The sequence below is a fragment of the Penicillium lagena genome, assembly GCF_028827675.1.
Source record: "Penicillium lagena strain IBT 129212 chromosome Unknown utg000001l_segment0_segment0, whole genome shotgun sequence".
NCBI classification, from domain to species: Eukaryota; Fungi; Ascomycota; class Eurotiomycetes; order Eurotiales; family Aspergillaceae; genus Penicillium; species Penicillium lagena.
Genome location: NW_026623222.1, coordinates 1,870,588 through 1,896,595, shown reverse-complemented (window position 1 = coordinate 1,896,595; position 26,008 = coordinate 1,870,588). Strand labels below are relative to the sequence as shown.

Sequence of the window (26,008 nt, the reverse complement as noted above, 5' to 3'; positions counted from 1 at the left end):
CCGGGTTAACTCACGCCAGACCGATGGAGCCGTTTCGAGTGCGCCTCAACTGCATCGATCACTACCAAGCATCCGCGTCGGCATTGGACCCTCCACTGCCTCGCTGTGATGGAGCGCCTGAGAATACTTTCAGGCCCAAGGTGCCGGTGATTCGAATATTTGGGTCGACCGAAACCGGACAGAGAGTCTGCGTGCATGTCCATGGCGCATTTCCTTATCTCTATATCCAATACGACGGTCCCTTGACACCGGAAGAAGGTTGGCCCAGACTGGACCCTGACATTTAACAATCGACTAAATTTAGCTGCTAGTGAACTCAGCCAGTCGGACCCTGCACCTCTCTATTGACCATGCGCTGGCGATCAGCTATCGGCGCAATGCGTACGATAGGAAGACCGCCTTTGTCGCGCACATCACCTTGGTCAAAGGCATTCCCTTCTATGGATACCACGTGGGGTATCGGTTCTTCTTCAAGATCTATCTCCTCAATCCCTATTATATCACTCGCCTGGCCGACCTTTTACATCAAGGAGCCGTGATGAAGCGTCCATTACAGCCTTATGAGAGCCATCTGCAGTACGTTCCCCAATGGATGTGCGACTACAACTTGTACGGCTGTGCATACATGAACTGCAGCAAAGTCACCTTTCGTGCTCCTGTACCAGAGTATCTCGAGCTCAGTAACCTGAGTCACCGTTGGCATGACCGGTTAATTGCTCCTGAAAGCATTTCGGATGACCCGGCCCTTCAAAAACAGAGTCATTGTTCACTGGAGGTGGATGTCTGCGTACAGGATATTTTGAATCGCTCAGATATCAAGGAGCGGCCCTTGCACCATGACTTTTCGGAGTTTTTACGGCCGGTTGCCTTCAACGAGCGGCTCGTGCCTAGCATGGAGGGCCTGTGGCAAGACGAAACCCGACGACGCAAGAAACGGATGGGAATCAGTGATCCCGGAAGCAGTCCATTTGGCCCTGACGAGCTGGTTTCAATGTCTGCCGGCCCAAGAAACCAATCGGCTGGGGGCTGGGTCCACGAAGAAGAATATCGTGAGATGGCCTTTGAAATTGCTGCCAAGGAAAAGGAAGAAAGTGACGCGAAAGAGTCAACATTTGAAAACTTCCTTGAGCCAAATGAACTCGTGGGCAATGTGAAGACAGCTCTGGACAGTGTCGAGGATTTCTATCCTAATAATTTGGATCTCAGTACCCACCAACAACAGGCTCCCGGCGAGCAAGCCGTGCCTGAAGTGTCGGTTGATGAACGCGTGGCCCTGTCTTCTCAAACCCGGGAAGACCCTTACTATTCTGATTCCGGTGACTTCGACGACTCCTTCATGGAGGCTGCTGAAGAGGAACCCCGAGATGGCGCGGCAAATCCTCTGCAGGAGAGCTTTGATGATGGGATATTTGATGATCTGTTTCAACTGGATGCTGCAACACCCAACAAGGATGTACAAACAAAGTCGACAACTGAATCATCAAGTACTATTGATCCCGACCAGGTGCATGTCCTGTCAAGGGCCAGGAGCATTCCCACTAAACGGCCACACTTTAAACTCACCGATCACGACCAGCGTTCAAGCAAAAAGTCAAAGTCTTCCAATGAGTCTGCACCTCCTGCTGCCCAAAGGGACTTGGTAGATTCGGCCAAGCGGGGCGAGGATACAAGGACTCGCGAAGCTTCCTTCAATGCTGATTTCATGCCACTGTCCTCGACATCAACGCCTTCCTCCTCTCAGAAGACAATTCGCCCAAAGAAACACCCGTCAAACAGCAGACTAAACTATCCAGTTGTCAAGGACCCCAATGATCCCCTCACAATTCTACGATTTAGTCAAGATGATGGCCATTCGTCCAAGGACTCGCAGCCATTTCAAACTGCGTTTCCGCCTGGTCCCACTACGAGCGCATCAGGAAATACTGGCGAATCAGGAAGCACCTCGCAGCAACAATCTTCGTCAACGGTGACGGGGACATCCTCTCTAGATCCGCATGTGGCGGGAGTAATTGGAAAGCTCCATGACAGCTTTGGAATACCGCCTGACTCGTCCTTGTATTGCTTTCGACTCGTCAGTCCTGGATTCACTGAGGTTGTGTCCACTATGAATGACTATGGCCGGCCATCTGTTGTCTATCAGAAAGCCCATTACAGTGAACCGATTGACGTGCCCGAACGACCACGCGAGTATGGTGGCCGAGAGTTCCGCCTAGAAAGCAACACGATTCATTATCTACCGGAATTTGAACCATCAGGGGAAATGCCTGGAGTCTTTGGTGAACAGCCTTCGATTCTCTACGACCGGGACCAGCAGGAGAAAGACGACCAACGACTACGAGAGTCGTGTGCTGCCAGGGTGTGGGAGTTTGCAGCAGTTCCACCCAGTCGATCAGAAGTGATTGAGTGGTTTGAGAATGGCCAAGCCTCCAAGCAAAACAAGCAAACCACGAAAAGTCCATCCAAGCCAGAAATGAAGCCCAATGTTCTTTCCCAGATTGAGGGCCCAACACAGAACAATGCTTATGGATTTAAATACTCCCAGAAGAGAAAGTCTACTAGCGTGGAGCACCAAACCCAATATATGAGCACGATGAGCTTAGAGGTGCATGTGAATACTCGCGGGTCTCTTTCAGCCAACCCGGAGGAAGATGAGATCACCTGTGTTTTCTGGGGTATCCAGTCCGATGATGAGGATCTTGAAGTCAACAGCCATCTTCCTGGTGTTCATGTCGGCATGATCTATCAGGGTGAAGGTGAACGCCCCGAAGCCAAGATCTCAAAATCCTTGACAATTGAAGTTGACCATGAGACATCGGAATTGGATTTGATTAATCGTGTGGTTGATATTGTCCGCCATCACGACCCCGATATAATCACTGGTTATGAGGTCCACAATGGGTCCTGGGGATACCTGATCGAGCGAGCTAGGAGGAAATATGATTTCGATCTATGCCATGAACTGTCGAGAGTGAAATTTGACTCGCGCGGAAAGTTCGGCAAGGAGTCTGACCGATGGGGCTTTGAGCACACCTCGTCAGTTCAAGTAACTGGTCGACACATGGTGAACATCTGGCGTGCCATGAGAGGCGAACTGAATCTTTTACAGTACACGATGGAGAACGTGGTTTTTCATCTCCTGCATCGCCGAATCCCTCACTATTCACCCCAAGTCCTCACACAGTGGCACCAGAGCGGCAAGCCTCGGCACCTGGTCAAGGTCGTAGATCACTACATCTCTCGCGTGCAAATGAACCTGGAGATAATAGAAGCAAATGAACTGATCCCACGGACGAGCGAGCAAGCGAGGCTGCTCGGGATTGACTTCTACTCAGTCACCTCTCGCGGCTCCCAATTCAAAGTCGAATCACTGATGTTCCGAATCGCCAAACCCGAGAATTTCATTCTCGTGTCTCCCAGCAGGAAGCAGGTCGGGCAGCAGAACGCTCTCGAGTGCCTGCCCTTGGTCATGGAGCCGCAAAGCGACTTCTACACAAGCCCACTTCTTGTCCTTGATTTCCAATCCCTTTATCCTAGTGTGATGATCGCATACAACTACTGCTACTCGACGTTCCTGGGCAGGGCCCTTCATTGGCGCGGCCAAGACAAGATGGGGTTCATGGGTTACAGACGCCAACCGCAGATGTTGGATTTATTGAAAGATGAGATCAATATCGCACCGAACGGCATGATGTATGCGAAACGAGAGGTTCGCCAGTCGCTCCTTGCCAAGATGCTCACAGAGATCCTGGAGACTCGGGTCATGGTCAAGAATGGCATGAAAGTCGATAAAGACGACAGGGTCTTGCAGCGACTCTTGAATAACCGACAGCTCGCCCTCAAACTGATTGCGAACGTCACGTACGGATACACATCGGCCTCTTTTTCTGGACGCATGCCCTGCTCCGAGATCGCAGACAGCATTGTTCAGTCCGGGCGAGAGACCCTCGAGAAAGCCATTGCATTCATTCACTCTGTCGAACGGTGGGGCGCCGAGGTAGTCTACGGAGACACAGACAGTCTGTTTGTCTACCTCAAGGGCCGCACGCGGGACCAAGCCTTTGATATCGGCGAGGAGATCGCCAAGGCAGTCACAGAAATAAACCCACGGCCTGTGAAACTCAAGTTCGAAAAGGTATACCACCCGTGCGTGCTACTGGCCAAGAAACGCTACGTCGGCTTCAAATACGAGCACCGAACCCAGGCAGAACCCGAGTTCGACGCCAAGGGCATCGAAACTGTCCGCCGCGACGGCACTCCCGCCGAGCAGAAGATCGAAGAGAAAGCACTGAAACTCCTCTTCCGCACCGCGGATCTTAGCCAAGTCAAGACCTACTTCCAGCGCCAGTGCGCAAAGATCATGCAGGGCCGGGTCTCGATCCAGGACTTCTGTTTCGCGCGCGAGGTGCGTCTCGGCACTTACAGCGAGAAGGGCACCTTGCCCGCCGGTGCGCTGATTAGCACGCGCAAAATGCTCGACGACCCCCGTCTGGAGCCGCAGTATGGCGAGCGCGTGCCCTACGTGGTCGTGACCGGCGCTCCCGGGTCCCGACTCATCGACCGCTGCGTTGCACCCGAGGAACTTCTGCACGACGTACAGCTCGATCTCGACGCCGAATACTATATCACCAAGAACATCGTCCCGCCTCTCGAGCGGATCTTCAATCTCGTCGGCGCAAACGTTCGTCAGTGGTACGACGAAATGCCCAAGGTGCAGCGTATTCGTCGCATTGACAATTCTGCTTCTCGCCCCGGAAATCCAAAAGGCAAAGATGTTGGCTTCTCCAAAAAGACCCTCGAATCCTACATGCGCTCCTCCTCTTGCATTGTCTGCCGAGCCAGACTATTAGACTCCTCCATCCCTGTCTGTGGAGCCTGTCTCCAGCAGCCGCACATAGCGCTCCTGGATCTAACGCAGCGTCTACGGCGTGCTGAGAAGCGAGCTGTTGATCTCGAGACGGTGTGTCGGGCATGCATGGGTGTTTCGGCTGGCGATGAGGTCAGTTGTGATAGTATGGACTGTCCTGTTTACTATTCGCGCACGAGAGACGTGGCGTCGTGGAGGCATTCACGGGCGGTGCTTCAGCCTGTCGTGGAGATGTTGGAGAAGAAGGGAGATGAGGAGCTTGATTGGTGATTGTTTTTGTTTCTTTGGAGTTGTTGCATTTTACGGCTCGTTTTGGCCTGGAAGGCTGGCGTTGAAGATTATATCTTGGTAATACCCCTTGAACTAATATTGGATGGCGGGCGCATGACTTTTGGGAATGGAAGAGCTCGTTCCGGCTTCGATACAAACGTTCGCAATATGGACACAAACAAAATAACATTGGGAGCATTACGACGTTTATAGGGTAATGAAGCTCGCAATTCAAATTTGGTTGATACATTTTCCCTCTCCCCAGACTATGAAATAAGGACCATTGCTATGCTGAAACTTCAACTCTGCGCTTCATGTCCATGAACTCCGGCGAAAAGATTCTGCTGAAAATATTCATAGCAAACTTCTCAGTGCCCTGGCATAAAAAAAAAATCATTCCCCATCCCAGGACATCCCAGAGATGACACCGAACCAAACCGAATTCTCGGTGGTAGGCCGTCAAGACGAAAAGAGAACCCATCATCACATTTGTCGATATTCTAATCAACTTCCCCCAAGACGGCGCAGCTTGTCCATCACCCAGGACTTGACATCGCCCTCCTCCTCCACAATGTCCACAACCTCGTCGCTGTCTTGATAGTCATTGCCCAAAGACACTCCACCTTCATGCGCGTCCTCGAATGTGTCTTTCCCGGTCTCAAGTCCAGCATCATCTAACGGAACATGCTTCTCAACCAAAGACGGATTAATCTTCTCGTCCATCTCAAGATCACGCAGCATGTCCACCACTTGGATGGTAGGCTCGTCGATGGGAGGCCGGCTATCTGTGTTTTTCTCGGAATCCGGTATCTCAAATCGACCCAAGGCAATTTTTCCGAGGTAGTCAGAGAAAATCCAAGGAAAGCTGATAAGTGGTAGGGTTTCTGCACTTGTATCAAGATTGTCATCCAGAGGTTCGATGTCCACGAGTAGCTCAGGACGGCGCGGCGCAAGTGTGGCCTCCATTTCCTCCTGCGTGACGCGGTACATGGCGACCACCAAGGGAGCAAGAGCCTCAAACTTTCGTGCTCCCACTTTATCATAGCATTGCTGGCGGAAACCGCTGCGAAGGGTGTGTACAATTCTACCCAGCTCTTCGTGGAGTTTGTAATCCTTGTGGGCATGGCCGTGGCTAAGCACAAAGGTGGACCAAACCTCGAATTCGGTCTGGATCTCGTACTGTGCCATGATCCTGCGCATGGCCGAGTCGTAACCCTCTTTGAGATCTCTGGCATATTCCATGAACTGCTCACTGAAGGGAACCAGGGAACATTTCAGAATGCGAGAGTCAAAGGGCATTTCGAGACTGGGAACGAACTGAACGAGCTTGACTTTATCATAGAGTTGACCGAGGATCTTCTTCGAGTGATAAATCTGCTCCTTCCGCTTGAACCTCTTCTCCATGAAATGTGGCCACATACGGGGACTAAGATCGCGCGTCATATGGGCAGGCCTGCCGCTCTTGTTGTAGTCGACTGCGTCTGAGTGAAGCTGAGCGAGCTGGAGGCATTTCTCTTCACACACACCGTCATCGAGCTGATCAGCCCAGGCCATGTGGGCATGCGCAATCATAGGAAGGTAGTCATGCTTCATGTAAGTGACGAAGAAAGACGTGACCTCGTCAACCGTAACGTCGTGGTCCAGATCAGGGGCCCGGCGACGCGTGTAGTCCATGGGTGGAGTAAACCATGTCTCCGGCATCATATCCGGATCCCAGATTACAAGGTAGTCATCTCCATCGAGATCCCCTCCAGAGCACATGCTTGCAACATCCCGGTCGCCAGTCTGCGGTAGTATAACTACGTCACGGAACTCATGTAGTTCAGATTTGTCCACAGCTAGGACAAGCCGAATATCACCAGGGTGAAGTGAGGGGTTCCGAGCCAAGAGGCAAATGCCTGTGATAATCTGGGGAGCGCCATCTGGTGGGCAGATCTGGACAAAGATCTCAGGGAGTGCTGTCACTTTCTCACCGTAAGGAGCAGACTCTGCAGGCAAAGACTTGTCATAATAGCCTCTCAAACATGCAGTTTCATCCATTATGCCGAGCAGGTTCGCTCCCCGATCAATGACAATCTTGGCCTTCTCCTTAAGAGATTTCAAATGCCATGCTTTCCACAATACCAGAAGCGATGAAATGAAGGGGTCTCGGGCCTTTTTAAAGCCATCGGAAACCATCTGTGCCAAGGTGAGAGTAGTTTGATTGGGATCAATGTACTTCTGGAGCAAAGAAACAGTAGAAACATCGTTGTTCAGGGCATTACTGAAACTCTCCACCATGGCATCTTGCCTAGCATGGAACGCACTGTCAGGAACCCCAAGAGCCGAAAGTACCAGGATCAGTTGCCGGTTGAGCGTTGCGGTAGAGAGTTGAGAAAATCGAATAATCTCAAGCCCGCCATGACCCGTATCAAATTTGTACTGACTAGGCCGAATATGCACTTCATGGGGTAAAGCATCAGAAGAAATGGCAAGCATTCCCTTGGATCCACCGAGACGGAATTGAAATGCAGAAGGTGGATCGCCTGATGGTGTTTTGATTTTCAGTTCTGTCATTATCATCTGTGCAAGGAACTTGGATATTTTGCCAACTCCATCTGAGAAGTTGTATCCATGACGGACTATATCCTGACATTTTCGAACCGTCACAGGGCACCCCGAAATTGGTCGGGTGGTGGAAAAGCATTGTCCGAGTCTGGCAGCATACTTGGCAATGTTTCTGATGGCGTGGAACTCGCCCATCCAAGCTCGAATGGTGGCTGCCGTCAAGTCAGATAAGGGGGCAAAGAAGTAAGCCCCATGTTCACGAAATTGAGAGTTGCCAAATGCCAAGAACTCATAATGGCGATCACCGATTTTGATGCCCTGGGACATAGTCCTCTTGACGCGAGTGAAGATTTCATCATTATTATCGAACACGGTTGAGTTGATGCGGCCTTCTGTCTTCTCATCTGTGAAACGGATACGCAGGAATCGATCCGCATGCTCAATGTAGTGACGAACCACTCTGTTTGAAATATCCACAGTGGGGGTGTTGTAGTAGATGGTGCTCGGCGTCACTCTGGCAGTGCGCATATAGCAGCAGTAGGCAGCTATCTTCGAATCAGTCTTTCCCTTGAAGCGCAGGCTGAAGATCTCCATCGGATTGTAGTAGGTGGTCTTCTGTGTTGCGACATGCTCTAGGAGGCTCTTAGCTGCAGACTCCTCGAGGTTTGCCAGCTTCACAACGAAATCTTGAGTCATGGTATACTCATTGAGATTTCTATTTGATAAACAAACCTCGAGCTGGTACCGCACGGGAAAGGGAAGGTGGACGTAGGTTTGGTCGGTCAGAGCCTGCAACATGTCTGAGAACACCCCAGTGGGCTGAGACTCAGGGTGATCAATCCACTGCCAGACTGACACAGGTCGCTTAGTGCTTTCAGTAAACTGGTGACCCTTCACTATGGAGACATTGTAGTCTTTCAAGATCTCACGAGCAGTAAGAAGCTGACCTTCCTTGTCAACGTCAAAGGCATACGTGATCTTGAAAACGTTCCAGCGACCTGATTTCAGTCATTAGTGATAAGAAACAAAGCGGATCTAAACGAAGACTTACCAATGTCAATCAACTGCCCCGATCTCCGCAGGTTTGTAGGAACAGAAGTTCGACCGTAAGGATTGTGCACCACCGCAGTCTGACGGTACCAGGTGTCAGCCTCCTTCCAGCTGGTCTCACCGATGAACGTGGGCCGAAAGTCTTTGAGCTGCCGATGATAGATGGGAGGACTGTTGAGGATTGTCAGGAAGGCGATCTGTTGAGTGTCAGACTCACAAAGCTCGTGGATTGTAGACAGCTGGAGGAATGCGAGCTTGATGCGGAAGTCGTGAACTTCGTCAACAATGATTGTCCCTTTAATACCCGGGCGTGTATTCCGAATGGAGACTTTGAAAAAGATTTGGAGGTCTCGCCGTCTCGGATTCACAAGGAGTCTGAGCCCCTGTGCTTCACCAAATGTGCGCATCCACGATGGAGTAGTCTCGCCGATCAGCACGCCGATATCAAGCCTCGCAACATGGAGCTCCTAGATCAGAAGTCAGAGTCTAATATCACAAAGCGGCTAGACAATCTACTTACCAGCTCCGCGGGGTAGGTGATACCCTTGCAGACGGGGCTGGGGACAAAAGCGTTGAGCGCCCTCACGTTGAGCGCAAGCGCGATCATCCCAATGTGACCACTAGGCAGTCTGACCATGTACGGCCCATGGCTCCAGAAGTCTACCTTGGGCGGGGGCCTGTAGTAAAGCCGGCGCGGTTAGCGCTGGCGCAAGCACGCCATGAGGCGTAGCGTGCGGCGGAAGTGAAGTCAATATCAAAAGAATACGAACCTAAAACGAACCCGCCCCCTTGTGCCCTGGCGGCCATGGGAATCCTCAAAAATGTCAATCGATGAGATCGACCCCTCTCGGCGGAAAGCATCCCAGAGCACGAAAGTATTCGCTTCTTTTGGGACGTTCGAAAGATCAACGGCAACTGACTCCCAGCTCTGCCATGCCACTGTTAAGTGTGGCATGTCAAATCGCTTAGCCGCCAGTTTTGGCGGCATTGTTGATAGTCGGTGGGGGGTGAACAAATGAAGAAAGATGAAAAAAAAAAATAAAAAGAACCAGACGGAGGTAAGAGAGGAGAAGGGGGAGAGGTGAGAACGAAAACAAAACAGGAGCAGAGAGAGGGAAGCGTTTAGATAAGTGCCACCCTGGTTCATTCACTGTTTCATTCGCTATAATGCGTAGTACCAAAGTTTATTGGCCTATGCAACAGTGTAAACGTGAGAACCAGCTCATGGCGAACGAAGCGAATATAAATGGTGCATTGGTTGGTAATACCATCTAGCACAGATGAATTGGTAGGCTTCGTTAGTGTTGATTAAGGAAGATGCTTCTAGTTGTTTGATATAGATATACGAGCACCACTACCGCAGTGCATGAATAGATGCTCTAGTTATCTAACTCTTGGCCAGCCCATCAAGTGATCTAGTTAGAAAGTCTCTCGTATTCATATCAACAAAAAAGCTGTTGTGATATCAGCTAGATTCGTGCGCTGCCATCCTTCTCCAATCTTGGCATATCCATCCGTATGGTGCTCGTTGGTCGATGAAAACGGTGGTCACGATGCGGACGAGCTATTTACTAGTTAGTAGACTACAGTCTTTTTCCATCAGACTTGTTGCTCCTATTCACGCTTCCATTATCCTAGCGTAACACTGTCTTATGGAACTAGCGACGCAAGTACACAGGGTTCAACAACAGTAAACAGCAAGTAGTAATAAGAAGGAAAACCATGGCTTCTTGTAGCAGCGACTCCATTCCATCATGGAGCCAAGGGCTCATGATTCGACCCAGAAAAAGTAGTGCTTGTGAAAACAAAGTCCCTCGAAAACTCTAGATCCATGCCTAAACTGAGATCGTGAAGCTGATGTTCTTCCAGATTATCTTCTTCAACCTGTGTCTCTTCATAGACCGTAGATACATCCTCTTCATCTTGCTGGCTATGTTTTAGTACATAGCCTGCTAGTGTCTTGGTTGGACTGTTGCAGTCTACTTCCCTAAGAGGTCCCCGTATTGCTTGGTGTGGACCTGGCGCATCGGGGTTCTTTGATTTGGGTTCTTTGGGTGTAAATTGGTGAGCAGGCAGAGGAGCTTGAGAGTGAGGTGGATGCATTGAGCGACGGTTGCTTTTCGGTCGTTTCGGATTGGGGGCGCCGAGGTTTGATGCCAGGGATTCAAAGGATTGAGCTAGCTGTGTGTCCTCATCATCATGACTAGTTTCTTGTTGGGTGGGTGTTGTGTTGGAGGTATTAGTTACAGACTTCACATGTTGGTGTTTGCTGTGACCTTTGGGCTCTGTGGATTTGGTGGCAAAACCCATGACGCCCATCAAACGACTGATGTGCTGCTGAGCCTCTGAAAACTCTCGGGCCTTGGCAGCTCTTTCGTCACGAAGGGATTGAATCTGAAGAGGAATGGTTAGAGTCACAACAAAAAGGGACGGCTTTGCTTGGTTTACCTTCTTCTCCAAATACTGGATGCGTTTGCTCTGCAACTGTGCTCCCTTTGCGGAATCGGCTACGGTAGCCTGCAGGCGCTGATTCTCCTCTTTGTGTCGGGTAATCTCAGACATAGCCTGGGAAATTTCAACCTCGTGGTTCTGCTTCAGCATGTCGATTTCCGCTCCCAACTTCTCCTCGGCTTCTTGCATTGCACAATAAAACCTTTCAACCTCCACACTTTGCTCGTCCACCTACACCACGCGTCAGCAAAGCATTGCCTGTCCGAAAGACAACAAAACTCACAGTTGTTTTCAGAGCCCCCATCTCCATCAGCATATCCTCCCTGTCTGTCAAGAGACGCTTCACCTCGTCTTCCTTCTGCACAGAAAGAAGCCTGCTAGACTCGATAAGGGCTTTGGCATTTACAAGATCCTGCCGTAGAGAAGCCGAAGCTTCCAAAGCAAAAGCCTTCTCTTGTGACAGAGTATCCAAGGTCTGGAGCATCTGTTGCTTTTTGCCTTGCAGAGAGTCCAGCTCCTCACGAATCTCATCAACCCGATCGTCTTTCTCAGTCGACGTAGCAATCAGATCCAGCTCTCTGCTGCGCGCTTTATCCATTTCTGCCCGCATTTTTTCCTCAAAGGCCTGATGTTGCTCCTGGAGGTCATGCCGTGCGGAGTCAAGAGATGCAGATAACTCTTCGGCTCGAGCAGAGGCATTTCCAGCGTGTTCTTCAAGACAGGATAGGTCGTGCCGAAGAGCAGAGACAGTGTTTGACGACTCGTGTAAGCGAATTTCCAATTCTTCATTATGCTGTTTCAGTTGCTCAGCTTCGTGGATGGCGCTGTTTCGTTCTTCTTCAATGGCCCTCAGAGGGGCTTCGACGTTGTAACATCGCTGCTCAAGGTCGCTGCAGATGTCTTCAACTTTCTTTATCATGCAGTCATGGGATGCTTGTGCATTTTGCATCAAAACCTCAGTGATGCCAGAACGCCAGTTGCGATTTGAACCATGGTCGATTGAGAAATCATGTCTATCTTGAACTGCGAAGGTGACGCGGAAATCTTTTGGACTCGCTATAGAGAATCCACACTTGCTTCCAGGCAGCGATCTAGCCACTCGGTCCACAAAGCTCATCATGGTCTTAATGATCGTGCTATCACCACCATTCTGTGCAAGAGCGGCCGCGGAGTGGAGGTCGAACAAGTCGAGAACCAACTGATCATGCGACATGTTGAGAACACTGGAGCAGGTGCCTGAACCGGTACAGTCTGTTTGGTTTGATTGTGCAGGAAAATTTTCGAAGAGGCCACCTATAGAATTTTTGCCAAAGGCGGATATCAAGGTCTGGATAGACGAAAGAGCTGACTGTGACTGCATTTCCTGCAACCCACACAGAATCAAACGCGCCACCTTAAGGGATGATAGATCGTCTTGTACTGGCGAGCCAGTATGTTTCAATGCGGAAAGGATGTAGTTTACAAGCTCGCGAACAACAGTTTCCCCAGAGTCCTACCAAGTCAGCAATTTGACCTAAATAGACACAGCATGTACTTACTGCCAATGTCCTCGCAAGTCGTCGAACAAGACACTCAGGCATGCTCTTCAAGATCTGCGAGCTGTCCGTAGAAATCAAAGTCTCCAGGGCTATATCGTGAATCTGAGACGGCAGCTCGGATGGAGGAAGCAGGGACAACAAGAATGTAGCACCCTATGATAAATTATCAGTCAGCTTGGCCAGACAAAGTAACCGAGCGACCATACCATGATCTGAATCTCTCGATCAATCCCATTCCTAATAACCTTATCACACAACTTCACTATCTTCGACCGATTCCCCGAAACCCAAGCACTCTTCTGCTCTGGTTCCACAACATCAACAATACAGATCGCTAACCTAACACTCTCGGTAGCTTTAGCCGGAGTCAAGTTATTGCAACTAGCCGACGATGCAAGGATCACGCGCAAGACCACTAGATCGAGAGTCTTCAGTCCGCGCTTAGGGCCAAAGAAGTGCTTGATGTTAAGCAGCCACGAAGGCGGCTCTGGTCCGTGTTGAGAGTGGTGGTTTGTTTGCCAGGCTGATGCGATGCGGGCGAAGGTTGCGAGACACAAGAGATTGCCCATGTGGTCGTCGAGATTGCGGAGGGTCTTGGTGAATTCTGTTTGAAGACTGGACATTGTTTCTGATGGGATGTCATCTAGGACTTTGGGGGAGCCTTGTAATCCGCTCATGATCTTGTAAAGCGGTGTTATTGTGTCTGCACATGGGTTGTCCGCCATAGTGGATATCAAGTCGCTGATGAATGTGCCCAGGCGAGCTGGTGGGACCACATTCTGCGGGAGAGGGATCGAGAGCAGCGCAATGGATGCCGCGAGATACTGATTTTGTCAGGTGTACGATCCTGCAGTCGGAATATCAAGTCCATATCCATACCTCCGATCCGCTCTCACCGACTGCCTTCTCCAGGAACGTGTCTAAAACGACCGGGTGGCGCTCGAGCAAAGCATCGCGAAATACCGGCGTCGATGCTATCGCAGTTTAGTACATTCATTTATATGAAAGTAACTCCAACCATCTTACCAAAGACCGTAACAAGAGGCAGAGCCACGCGCGACCGCGACAGGCCATCCACCAAAACATCAGCCAGCAGACCCACCTGGCAGGTCTTGTGAGAGGCCCAGAGATCAATCACAGAAGGAGAAGAATTTTGGACTGCCTCGTGAAGATCCTAGAGATTTGTTTTGTCAGAACTACCCCGTGTCGCGTCTCTGGTGTCGCCTCACATACCTGCAGCGAGGGCACATAGGGCGCGGTCACCAGGCGCTCCACCTTGCGCACAAAGTGGGAGAGCTCGCCGGCCATAGTTCCGAGCTGCATGTAAGCTTCCAAAATGATTGCGATGCATTAATTGTCGTGTTGGCGAAGTGAGGTCGCGGATGAGGTCTGGTTGCCCTGTCAACGGGCCATGTCACTAGAACGCCATTTCGCGGAATCTCCGAAGTGACTATTCTCTGGGTGAGTAGATTAACAAGCAAACCTATGCCCATCATATATGGTGTCAAATAATAACCACAAACTATGAATAACTATAAAATTGTTGTGACCTCTCCGTTGCGTATATAACTACCGCTTTAGGCAGACCTTAAGCCCCCCACGCTCCCCCACGGAACCAATAAACCCCGCGTCCTCAATCCACCTGTGTTGGCGGAACCTAAGTCAAAAAAGGGCAAGAGAGGCGCGGAATTAACCTGTTCCTAGCCTTGTCCGGCTCTAGTTAAATTATCGGTCGAATTCCGGCCGGCCTACGTACAAGTATCCGACACCATCACACCATCGGAGCGCTGGTGTCGCAAGAGCGTAGACACTTTCCCCTCCTCTTACAAGTGACAGCGATGCCATAGGAATCTATCGATCGTTTCTGTCTGTCACATCCTCCGCCATGCGTGCATCACTCCTGGCCCCCCGGCGATTCTCCGCACGCGCCCTCCGCTCCCGAACTGCGCAACTTCGGACATGTGGGAGTCGCTGGAACAGCTCCAGCGCTGCAACGGAGAGCAAGGAACACAAGTCGTCTGGCTCACAATCCTCAGCGGGAGCTTCTTCGCCTTTCTGGACACCTGGCAAGGCGCTCCTTGTCTCCGCATTCGCTGCGGGGCTCGGGTACAGCTATGCCTCTTTGCAGGCACCAGCGAAGAAGCAGTCTAAACCGCAGTATGGCTCCGCGCAAGACTTTGAAAAAGTACGAAATGAACATTCTGTTACATGGTGGACGATTAGAACTGACAACAGTCAATTAGGCCGTTTCCGAGCTGAGAGCCAAACTAAGCGAAGACAGCATCAGCACCGACGAGGATGACCTGCACCGACACGGTTTCTCAGAGTGGTCCAGCATCAACGCAGACCGTCTCCCCGTCGCTATTGCCTACCCAACTACGACAGAAGAAGTGTCCGAGATCGCTAAGGTCTGCCACAAGTACAAGATGCCCATGATCCCCTACTCGGGAGGATCGAGTCTCGAAGCCAATTTCTCTGCGCCGTACGGCGGGATGACCATCGACTTTGCGATGATGAATCAGATATTAGAGATGCACGAGGCGGACATGGATGTCGTGGTGCAGCCATCGATCCAGTGGATGGAGCTGAATGACAAGATCAAAGACTCTGGTCTCTTCTTCCCCGTGGACCCTGGTCCGTCGGCAATGGTTGGCGGTATGGTTGGCACAAACTGCAGTGGTACAAATGCGGTGCGGTATGGAACTATGAAGGATTGGGTTATCAATCTCACGGTTGTGTTGGCCGATGGCCAGATCATCCAAACCCGTCGCCGGCCACGGAAGACCTCCGCGGGGTACAATTTGACTGGAATGTTTGTCGGCTCGGAAGGGACGCTGGGTATTGTCACGGAGGCGACCCTAAAACTCACCAATATCCCAGAGGAGACCCGTGTGGGTGTGGTGGCTTTCCCTACGATTCGCGACGCGGCATCTACGGCGATGCAGCTGATCCGGAAGGGCATCCCCGTTCAATGCATGGAACTCATGGATGATGTCCAGATGGATGTGATTAACCGGGCCGGTGGAACGGGGCGGCAATGGAAGGTCTCGCCCACGTTGTTCTTCAAGTTCTCGGGCACGAAAGCAGGCGTCGCGGACAGTGTTGATCTGACTACTAAGCTGGCCAAAAACAACAAGGCCCAATCCTTCGAGTTTGCTCGAGATGAGAAGGAGGCTCATGATCTATGGTCGGCAAGAAAACAAGCGCTTTGGGCCATGCTGGCTCTGTGCAAGGAGGGCTCGGATGTATGGTCGACCGATGTGGCCGTGCCCTTGTCTCGTCTGCCTGATATTATTGGTATGCTCTTCGCTTCATGATCTCTCTATATAATGCTGACGAATTGTGGTAGAAATTTCTAAGAACGAACTTTCCGATCTTGGACTGTTCACCAGTATTCTGGGACATATTGGCGATGGCAATTTCCACGCGAGCATCATGTATGATCGACAGAAACCAGAGGAGAGAGCCAAGGTTGAGAAAGTGGTATATGACATGGTCGACCGGGCTCTTGATATGGAGGGATCTTGCACGGTAGGTACTCTGCACTTTTAAAGGAACATGACTAACATGGATTTTTAGGGTGAGCATGGAGTCGGACTGGGCAAAAAGTCATCGTTGAAGAAGGAACTGGGGCCGGGGACGATCGATGTGATGCGCAGCATCAAGCGGTCTCTGGATCCGCACTGGTTGTTGAATCCTGGCAAAATCTTCGATGCGGAAGATTAGTAGATCCAGTGTATAGTTACCATTCAAGCCTACAAAAACGTGGGACAAATACAATCCACGCCCTATACATTTTGATGCACTTCGGCCAAATGTTTTGCCGTGGATGAGTCAGCCCGCAGTCCGCGCGGGGGTTGGGAGCGATATCGCAGGGCAACTTTTTGAAGCCATCGCCACATTCGTTCCAGTTAACCATCCGGGCCCAACACACAGGTAAGTGCCATTGGTGCTACTAGCGTGCCTTTCCATACTGCCCATTGCGTTTTGAATCTCCATTTACCCCCAAAACTCGAGCTGCGACTGCTATACCCGTTTGCGGGGCTCGTCGCATGCTAATGACTCAATCCATACTGTTTGAACCAGTTTTAATCCGGGGAAATCAAGTCCTAATTGGAAAAAGATAGATATCCACCTTTGCACTTACGCGTATAGAGTGTACAAGCACCATGGCTCCTTCATACCCCAAGAAGAAGTGCGGTATGCTACACTCCGAGCTCCGCCCCAATATCTCATGCCATATACTAATCGCCGACTTACAGGTATCCTGGGCGCCACAGGCTCCGTCGGCCAGCGGTTTATTCTCCTCCTCGCAGACCACCCGTTCCTCGAACTCGAGGCCATTGGCGCCTCTGAGCGCTCCGCCGGCAAGAAATACAAAGATGCCGTGAAATGGAAGCAGGCAATGCCCATGTCCGAGAAGCTCAGCAACCTTGTCCTGCGTGACTGCAAGGCAGAGCATTTCAAGGACTGCGACCTGGTTTTCTCGGGTCTGAACAGCGATGTCGCTGGCGACACCGGTTCGTGACTCACCCTGTCCCCAGACTTTAGTACAGTGCTTACGCTCGGCAGAGATGGAATTTATCAAGGCGGAGATCCCTGTCTTCTCAAATGCAAAGAACTACCGCAAGCACCCCATCGTGCCCCTTGTCGTCCCGACCGTGAACCCGCAACACCTGGACCTCATCCCCCACCAGCGCAAGCACTTCGGACTGAAGAAAGGATTCCTGGTCTGCAACTCGAACTGTGCCGTTATTGGAATCGTCATCCCCTTCGCCGCCCTGCAGGCTAAATTCGGCCCCGTCGAGGAAGTTGAGGTGTTCACCGAGCAAGCCGTTTCGGGTGCTGGCTACCCCGGGGTGCCCAGCCTGGACATTATGGACAACGTGATCCCATTTATCAGCGGCGAGGAAGACAAGCTGGAGAACGAAGCACAGAAGATTCTGGGCTCGTTGAACGCCGACGCGACTGCCTTCGACGAGCAGTCCGGTCTTCGCATCGGGGCTACGTGCACCCGTGTTGGTGTGACCGACGGCCATATGGCGTTTGTGTCGTTGCGCTTCAAGAACCGACCGGCCCCAAGCGCAGAACAGGTCGTGCAGGCCATGCGCGAGTACCAGTCTGAGGCTCAGAAGTTGGGTGCCCCGTCGGCACCGGAGCCGGCCATCAAGGTCTTTGATGAGCCTGACCGTCCCCAGCCCCGTCTGGACCGTAACCTCTCCGGTGGATACACAGTCAGCGTGGGCCGAGTGCGCGAAGGCAATGAGGGCGGCTACTTTGACATCCGCTTTGCGGCCCTGTCCCACAACACGGTCATTGGCGCTGCTGGGTCGTCCATCCTCAACGCGGAGGTGGCGGTCATCAAGGGATATATTTAAACACTGTAGATAAAAGTCGATTACTAGCGAAGAACATATTACATCAAAGATTTCCCAGAGTTTACTAAATACGTACTGGTGTTCTATACTTGCCCTACAATGTCCCAAACAGGAAACTTTATTACGTAACATAGACTAACCACATTCAGACAGGGCTAGGGCTCATCCGGGTCACCTGCGCACCACACGAAAATCCCCGTTTCCTTCTTGGTTCTCTTTCTTGCATCACGACACTTCGACAATTCACCAACCGTCGATAATCCGTCAAAATGGGCCGTGGACCGTAAGTACCTCGAATACTCCCACACTCACAGTCATTCCCTTGATTCCTCTTTCCCAATTCCCCCTCGCTTTCAGTATTCTGGATGTCAAAACTGACTGAAATGCCTCGATAGTAAGAAGCACCAAAAGCGCCTTAGTGCGCCCTCGCACTGGCTCCTGGACAAGATGTCCGGGACCTACGCGCCCAAGGCCTCTCCCGGTCCTCACAAGCTCCGGGACTGCCTGCCCCTGATCGTCTTCATTCGCAACCGGTACGCCGACCGACAACCCTTTTTGTGGTGAAGCCAGAGACTGATGGAATTTTTTTGTATAGTCTGAAGTACGCTCTCAACGGTCGCGAGGTCAAGGCCATCATGATGCAGCGCCTGGTCAAGGTTGACGGCAAGGTCCGCACCGACACCACCTACCCGGCTGGCTTCATGGACGTCATCTCCCTCGAGAAGACTGGCGAGCACTTCCGCCTGATCTACGACACCAAGGGCCGTTTCACCGTCCACCGCATCCAGGCTGAGGAGGCTGAGTTCAAGCTGTGCAAGGTCAAGCGCGTTCAGCTTGGCAAGGGCGGGATCCCATTCTTGGTTACGCACGATGCGCGAACGTGAGTTGCATGCTCTCCACAAGTTCCGCGTCATTCAGTCGTTGGACCAAGCTTTGGTTGATCGGCGTGGAGGACGAACAGAACTTTTCGTGAGATCCCCAATTGTCCGAACAAGCCATACTAATTTTTTGGTTTCTAGCATCCGCTACCCGGATCCTGCCATCAAGGTCAACGACACCGTCAAGGTTGACATTGCCACTGGCAAGATCTCCGACTTCGTCCGCTTCGACAGCGGTGTTGTCTGCATGGTCACTGGTGGTCGTAACATGGGTCGTGTTGGTGTCGTCACTCACCGTGAGCGCCACGATGGTGGTTTCAACGTCGTCCACGTCAAGGACGCCATTGACAACACCTTCGCTACCCGGGAGTCCAACGTCTTCGTCATCGGACAGGAGAAGCCCTGGATCTCCCTGCCCAAGGGCAAGGGTGTCAAGGTATGTTTATACTGTTGATTCACTCTACATTCAGCTACTAACTCTCCCTATAGCTCTCCATCTCTGAGGAGCGTGACCGCCGCCGTGCCCAGACTATTGCCCAGTAAATGTCTTCTGACATGGTATGGGTAGTAGGAGTAGGTGTGCCGGCCATTTCCAGTCTGGGAATGACCCTCAAAAAAGTGAAACCAAAAAACAGTAGCTGGGAAACGGCGTCTTGTCTTGCTTGATGGGCTTGGACGATGTTTTCGTTCCGTAGATTCGATCCATAGCAAACAATTTGGGACGGGCTAACCGTCTCGTTTCCGAGTGATATGATACCTATTTTAACGTTGTTCGAATGATTTGATGAGCGTATTGGTCCTGGTTCTTCTGCCTCTGCCCTTGAAGTTCTCTTAGCTCTCACTTGTGTGAAGATGGTGCTGTCCATGCCCTATTCGCCGAGAACCAGGATGCGTAGTAAGAGGTCGGACAGTCCTGACTCTGCATTGGCAGCGCCTGTACTCCGCCAATAAGCAATCTCCAGACACTTATTCTATCTCGTGCTATCCGGATGCCTGCTGAAGCCCAACAGAATTAATGACCCCGGCCTTCAGCTTCCCAGTGACTTCGGTACCATTTATTTCCCGTTCCCCGCCCCGGACCTTACGCGGAACGGAGTACGCGGAGTACATACAACATGGGTTGTAGACCGACATATAACCCATTATTGCCTTTCACTCAGAAACGAGCAGGCAACTGCAAACTGACATAGTTCGCTTTAGATTCGATTCTCTGGGGAATAACTCACGGTCGATCAGAAGCTCATTATCTCCGACAACCAATCTACGCGGCCGATGGCTGCTCACATGGACACTGTGCTGCTACGAGCATGCACAGAAGCCAAACTAATGCAATGCACCATCACAAGATTTGACCAAGTGGGGAGCTCATTAGCACCTCTTGCAGGGGATGGCTCGTGTTCCTCCGAGGCAGTCGCTACGCCTAGGCGAAGGAGAAGAGCTCGTACGCGGGGGAAAAAAAGTGCGAATCTGCATATCAGAATGGGAAAAAACACAAATACCTTCTCAGGCACGCAATGCAAACCGCCAATAACCCGCGGCAAGAGTTGGTCGAAGGATATCTGCGGCACGGAGCTCGATCCCCGATCTCGCGAATCAGACCTGTCCGCCTAGTTACTCCCCGATCTGCGATAACCAAAGTTGATTCAGTTCCAATAGGAGCCCCTTCATCTGGGCGCCCACCCCCTGCTTTGCTCGTACAGATGACATAGACGGGGGTTTTTTGCCGTTATTATTGATCCGATGGTCGACGGGATGGTTTTCTACTGGGTAGATCCGATCAATCAACGAACTTGCTGCCTCGCACGTCCGGGCTGGGCCGTCCCACGGTCCAGGCCCCCCATCAGGAAAATCCAAGCGCCATTCTGCTGGGTTGGCGCTATGCACAACGCAGCGGTACCGCCACTACTGTGGTGCACGTGCATTTCGCTTAAATCGGAGATGCAACCTGCAACTGCACCGCTTCATGTTCATAGTGCCGAGGGGCATTTTTTATTATTATCTGATCAGGAGCTGGAGAGGCGGGGTGGGCTAAATGTGCAAAAGCCGGGCTCTCTGTCGGGACTTGTGGCTGCAGAGAAGCTAGGCAGCGCGACGCATCACCCTGCAGCTAGTATGGAGTATCCTTATCCTGGTTCTGCAGCAGGCGCGCTCGCGGGATATCTTCAGATCGAGTCAATGGTCAAATATCCAGTGGTTCATCCGAATTGGATATCTGAATTACATTGTAACGTGCAATTACCAGTCCTGCATTCAACTCTCTCTTTCATAGCCGAGGTTCATGGGCAGGGGGTATAAGACTTCCTATGAACCCACCAAGAACACTACAGTGCCGGTAGACTGGAATGACTTCCATTCTATAGTTAGGCCCCGGAATGCGTCGATCATAGTTTAGATCTGGCTTTCCATTCCCCTGGATCCGGCGCTTGCAACTTTTCTCTCTGATATTTTGAAGCTGGCATTTTTCGACATAAGCTCAAATGTCGATATAATAGTTAACATTCTGAGAGACCACCTTACTATGCAAATGTCGCTTCAGATTGTCGCTCATATACATAATGCCAACGCTCTAGCCAACCTCAGATAGTCCTATTAAGAACATATCATAGCTTGCCTCGAATATTCTAATGGCAAGGCTGATCTGGAGATCTCTAGATACACACAGGACATATGGAGTATGTCTACGCTACTGGAGATCTCCGTCGGATTGCGATTTTTATTATTATTAACTCCGGTTCAGAACTGTGGTAGTCTCTTGCTTCGTATTATAGGCCATTCGATTCGGCGAGTTTGTGGGTCAGAGTTCAGGCATAGAGTTTAGTTGGATAATGGACTTTTTTCTCCATGATCTGATTTGATTAGTCTTCAGCGGTCAAGGATTTCAGTATTTCCATCTCCTTTGCTTTAACAGACCGCAAGATCTTCCTCCCGATACTGCCATCACAATTGGTTCATCAAAATGAACGGACTTCTACCCCGGCCATCACCGCCAATTCCTAAGAGATCAGCATCCCCCGGCCCCGATGAAACCAAAGGAATAAGCCCTCCGCTGTTACGTGGAGCCTTTCAAACCAAGATTTCTTTGTCAGTCCAACCTATGATAAATCTTCATCAGCGCTGGCTAGGTTTAAATTCCATCATGATCGCCCGGCCCCCCGCCTCCTCCCGACTCGTTCCTAGTGAGCGCGCTAACGGAGTGGGCGCTGTGGATACAACGATGAGCTTTCTTCGGCTTGTAACTATCGGGGTTACTTGAAGGATAAGAGATCTGGCAGAGCCACATGGGTCGGGCTTCACAGCTGGCACTTATCCAGTAGATTTGTAGCTTGCTGCTAAACATGCCCTGCTATTTCCCCAGGAAGCTCTCAACAAGCCACGTCCGAAGAATTGCTTGGGTTGACCGACTTCTTCGGAGCGCAGACCCGAGCAGTGCCACGGAGCTTCCAATATTCCTTCAGATCGAACTAGGGTTATTTTGTTTGACCGCTCCTCCTCCGGATTGACGGGTCGACCGTCACCCGTAGAAACTGTCATGTTAGCAGCCGGCCAGAAGGATGCAGCCCAGCCGGTATTGTGTAGTGGCCAGGCCGAATCGCGAACTTTCCATAGGCATTCTCTACTACGATGGAGCCGAGCAGCCTTGCTCTCTCTTTCGCTCCCTCCCCGATTTGGAGGGCAATCATTGCCCCCTTTTCTCCAGCGACTTGGCCAGGGTGCCGGGCGGAAACTGAGGATTGGCGCTCTGTCCCGTTTTCCATGCGCCCAGTCCATCTGGCGGCGAAGGCTATTCCCCTCGTGATGTGTCCAACGTGGCGCCGCAACTACACTAAAAGGGGCCTTGCCTCTCTTTTCTGCTACTCTCAGTCTCCAATCATTCCCTTCCGGAATTTCCGATGGGCTTGCTCCTTTTTCTATTGCTCTTGTCTTCTTCCAAACACTCATCCACACATTCTGCACATAGTGGGACCTCATAGCTACCCTGACACTTCCTCCCCCCGGTCTATAGTAATTTCTATTGAAAAGCGCCGCGTCACATGAGCGTTAGCGTGGGTTCTTGCAGCCACATCTATGATCCCACGGGATTCCGTGGTGGTTGTGGCTGTCGTTATAAATGCAATCGATCGATCCCAACGAGGAATCGGTCTTCGAGCCGCCGCCCAAGTACAAGTTCGTGATGCAGCAGCAAAATTCGTCGTCTGAAATGTCCACCGCCGCCCGTTCCGATTACCTGTCGATCTTCACGTCCGTCGCGGAGATCCCTCGCTTCTTCGTCTCGTACCGCTGGTGGGAAGACGAGGCAACCACCGTTCTGTGGGCATTCAATATCCAAGAGATCAGCCATGTGATTCGCTACGGCCTCTTTCGCGATGAGAGCCTTCCGCGAAGCTCGTTGTTAAGCCGCAATGCAGACACAATCGACAACTTCCTCATCGCATTGTCGCAGCCACGAGAACACGAGCTTCTCGCCAATCTCTCGCACTTGCAGCGCGTTGAGGAAATTTTGCGTCGTTCGAGTATTACGCCTTCTAAGTTAGTCCCTTGGTCCTGGTCGCCGCCGTCTCCTGGCCAGTCACTTGACGCGCGCGCAGTCGCGGCGGCTATTGAAGCCGAGAGTCATCTTCATTTTACGCAGATTGCCTTCGAGGAGATTGTGCGTGCCTCACTTGGGTACGAAGCAGTTTCTATTGAATGGTTCTTGTTACAGCATACGGCTCTTCATATTCACCTTTTGGATCATCTGCGCGTCTACCCGGAAGAAATTCCTCTTTATCTAGAAGTAGAGAAGGTTGGTTTTGTTTTGTTGTAAAACCGGATTATCTGAGCGCTGACACCATTTCTTTCTTAGCAACTGCGCACCCGGAGTCCATTTGCCCATCGGGCTGTGATTCAAAGTATAATAACGATTCAACCAAAGAGGGACCGCGAGGTGCTTCGCTCGAGCGACCCCGGGTTTGAATTCATTTCAGGGCCTATCCAGACTCTATTTAGAGATCAGCCCCCAAGTTTAACGACTATCCTCAAGATGTTCACAGTTCTAGCAGTCCGGTTCCAGCGGCAATACATCCATAGTAGGGACATGAACTGGAAACTCCCATTCGATACTTCGATTGCCTTTTTGGAATACTGTCTCACTTCTATGACGGCAGTCGATCTAGCTCACACTCTAACAAGCACAGACGAGGTCGATTTTGCGGGTCTATCGCGAACAAATCTAGTTGCAGAGGATGCAGTGGTAAAGCGCATTCTAGCAGATTGGCGTACTCTGAGTACCTCGGTGTGGGAATGCTGCTCCGCACTGCCTGATTTGATTCCACATTTGCAAGATTGTGCACAGGTGAGCTTTGTTGTTTTTTCTCAGATCCTCACCCACCATATTTGAAAATGGCAATTGCTCAAACTTAGCGTGCGTCCGCACCCTCTTTACAGAATCTCTATACTACACGAAACTATCATTCCCTGACGGCCCTCCTCGATGGACTACACAAATATAGCATCTCTACGGCACGAGCTCGGAATACCGGTTCGATGGTCGCCCTGGACTCTAGTCTTCCATCCACCTTGCTTTTTATCTTCAATCCGTCCCAAAACTATTCGGGGTACCGACAGCATTACAGCGAATACCCGGGCATTCCATTCCTCCTCCCGCATATTCGCGACTACAAGCAGAATGGCGGGTCCGTCCTACAGCCACTTCTCCAATATCTACAACGCTCTCTTTCTTTCAAACAGTGATCTGATTCCTTGATTATACTTCTTGAAATAAGCTACAAACCTCGTATTGGGCTTGCGTGGCTGCTGGACACACTTCACTTTACCGGTGTGTATTACGGCTCGATTGCTTCTATTGTCTTGGGTTTCTTTGAGGGCCGTCAGTGCATCAAGTCCTGTGTTGCATTGCATGAAAAGCAATGTCTGGTTTATACCCTATTTCTCCTTCGGTACTACCCACTTGTATGTCTACTCTGCATTCTTTAGCATTGACAACGCGGGTTGGAGGGTGGAGGAGTTCGGCGTTGGGGACCCACAAGTTATAGGATTGTCTGTTATATCCAAGGATCTCGAAAATACAATTCAAAAAGAACAATCATCCAGGAAGTGTAATCGGGCAGCAACCGGTGGTTGATAGATCACTCGCAAATGAGATCAATTCCCAGCTCCGGCTGGACTCACTTATATGTCATACAATAAGGGCCAAAACAAGATGCAAAAAGCAAGGGTAAACACGCAGAGAGCCAGTCCGGCCAGTACAGACATAAATTGGCCACCAATCAGACAACCATCTCAGGCCTTCTTCCCAACCGCCTTAGGCGCCCTCGTAGGACCAAACAAACCGCATAGATAGGCGACCCTATTGACAAAGAGAAACCCGGTGACTCCGATATTACCCCACGTCAGCGCATTCCACGCAGCAACATCCACAAACGCCTCCCAGCCCATCGCCAGATATGTAGCGTAGACATGTCCAATGTCCGCGATAGCCAGCGCGACTGCATAATTCCGCAACACGCGGGGCTCGTTGGTACTGTACATCACAGCCACGCCAACCAGGAAGAGCAGCGAGTACAAGTTGCCGAGTTGGTAGGCCAGCGCCATGCTGCTGGGATGGAAGACTGGCGCTGTTGCGGCTTTCGGGGTTTGGCCCGCGATGAACCCCTCAAGGTCGTGGAGGGGATACAGGCTGCCGAGGGCTCTGCATTTTGGGTGTTAGAAACGTTCGGTTACATGCGTTTTCAGGAGAGGGTTGCGTACAGTGAGATGGGCTCGAGCACCCCGAATAGAATGTTTGGCCATGGCGGAAAGAGTGTGCCCATTGTGAGACGTGTATAGAGGAGAGCTTAGATGCTTTTGTGTGATTGTTCGGGTTATTCGTGTCTAGTCTGAGATGGATTTTGAAGGCTGGGGTTTTGTCGGGGACTTGGCGGACAAGCTTGAGCCTCGGAGGCGATTCTTATGTCACAGCAACGACCGAGTATCACAATAAAATAAGGAAATATGTTACATTAAGGGTATACAATGATCGTAGTGAAGTTCTAG

The 26,008-nt window shown here is 51.1% G+C and overlaps 8 protein-coding genes across 8 annotated transcripts; 5 read left to right on the top strand and 3 right to left on the bottom strand.

Annotated features, from left to right (window-relative positions):
• Positions 1–23: 23 nt before the first annotated feature.
• Positions 24–5,134, top strand: N7510_000837 (DNA-directed DNA polymerase zeta catalytic subunit REV3; the record flags this gene model as incomplete). The annotated part of the gene is made up of 2 exons (XM_056972766.1): positions 24–258; positions 312–5,134. 2 exons carry the CDS (start codon positions 24–26, stop codon positions 5,132–5,134), a joined length of 5,058 nt encoding a protein of 1,685 aa, XP_056837883.1.
• Positions 5,135–5,638: 504 nt separating this feature from the next.
• N7510_000836 (RNA dependent RNA polymerase) lies at positions 5,639–9,719 on the bottom strand (the record flags this gene model as incomplete). The annotated part of the gene is made up of 4 exons (XM_056972765.1): positions 5,639–8,679; positions 8,733–9,198; positions 9,252–9,408; positions 9,502–9,719. 4 exons carry the CDS (start codon positions 9,717–9,719, stop codon positions 5,639–5,641), a joined length of 3,882 nt encoding a protein of 1,293 aa, XP_056837882.1.
• A 764-nt stretch (positions 9,720–10,483) lies between these two features.
• On the bottom strand, positions 10,484–14,043 carry N7510_000835 (uncharacterized protein; the record flags this gene model as incomplete). Its single annotated transcript, XM_056972764.1, has 7 exons — positions 10,484–11,413; positions 11,466–12,674; positions 12,721–12,873; positions 12,927–13,544; positions 13,600–13,694; positions 13,747–13,894; positions 13,954–14,043. 7 exons carry the CDS (start codon positions 14,041–14,043, stop codon positions 10,484–10,486), a joined length of 3,243 nt encoding a protein of 1,080 aa, XP_056837881.1.
• A 562-nt stretch (positions 14,044–14,605) lies between these two features.
• Positions 14,606–16,446, top strand: N7510_000834 (CAZyme family AA4; the record flags this gene model as incomplete). Its single annotated transcript, XM_056972763.1, has 4 exons — positions 14,606–14,905; positions 14,964–16,017; positions 16,070–16,251; positions 16,300–16,446. 4 exons carry the CDS (start codon positions 14,606–14,608, stop codon positions 16,444–16,446), a joined length of 1,683 nt encoding a protein of 560 aa, XP_056837880.1.
• A 443-nt stretch (positions 16,447–16,889) lies between these two features.
• N7510_000833 (aspartate-semialdehyde dehydrogenase family protein) lies at positions 16,890–18,098 on the top strand (the record flags this gene model as incomplete). Its single annotated transcript, XM_056972762.1, has 3 exons — positions 16,890–16,920; positions 16,983–17,240; positions 17,293–18,098. The coding sequence occupies 3 exons, from the start codon at positions 16,890–16,892 to the stop codon at positions 18,096–18,098; spliced, it is 1,095 nt and encodes a 364-aa protein (XP_056837879.1).
• Positions 18,099–18,367: 269 nt separating this feature from the next.
• N7510_000832 (40S ribosomal protein eS4) lies at positions 18,368–19,519 on the top strand (the record flags this gene model as incomplete). Its single annotated transcript, XM_056972761.1, has 5 exons — positions 18,368–18,381; positions 18,494–18,631; positions 18,694–18,978; positions 19,118–19,412; positions 19,466–19,519. The coding sequence occupies 5 exons, from the start codon at positions 18,368–18,370 to the stop codon at positions 19,517–19,519; spliced, it is 786 nt and encodes a 261-aa protein (XP_056837878.1).
• Positions 19,520–23,084: 3,565 nt separating this feature from the next.
• Positions 23,085–24,706, top strand: N7510_000831 (uncharacterized protein; the record flags this gene model as incomplete). Its single annotated transcript, XM_056972760.1, has 3 exons — positions 23,085–23,759; positions 23,820–24,308; positions 24,377–24,706. The coding sequence occupies 3 exons, from the start codon at positions 23,085–23,087 to the stop codon at positions 24,704–24,706; spliced, it is 1,494 nt and encodes a 497-aa protein (XP_056837877.1).
• Positions 24,707–25,255: 549 nt separating this feature from the next.
• Positions 25,256–25,785, bottom strand: N7510_000830 (uncharacterized protein; the record flags this gene model as incomplete). The annotated part of the gene is made up of 2 exons (XM_056972759.1): positions 25,256–25,664; positions 25,724–25,785. 2 exons carry the CDS (start codon positions 25,783–25,785, stop codon positions 25,256–25,258), a joined length of 471 nt encoding a protein of 156 aa, XP_056837876.1.
• Between the last annotated feature and the right edge of the window lie 223 nt (positions 25,786–26,008).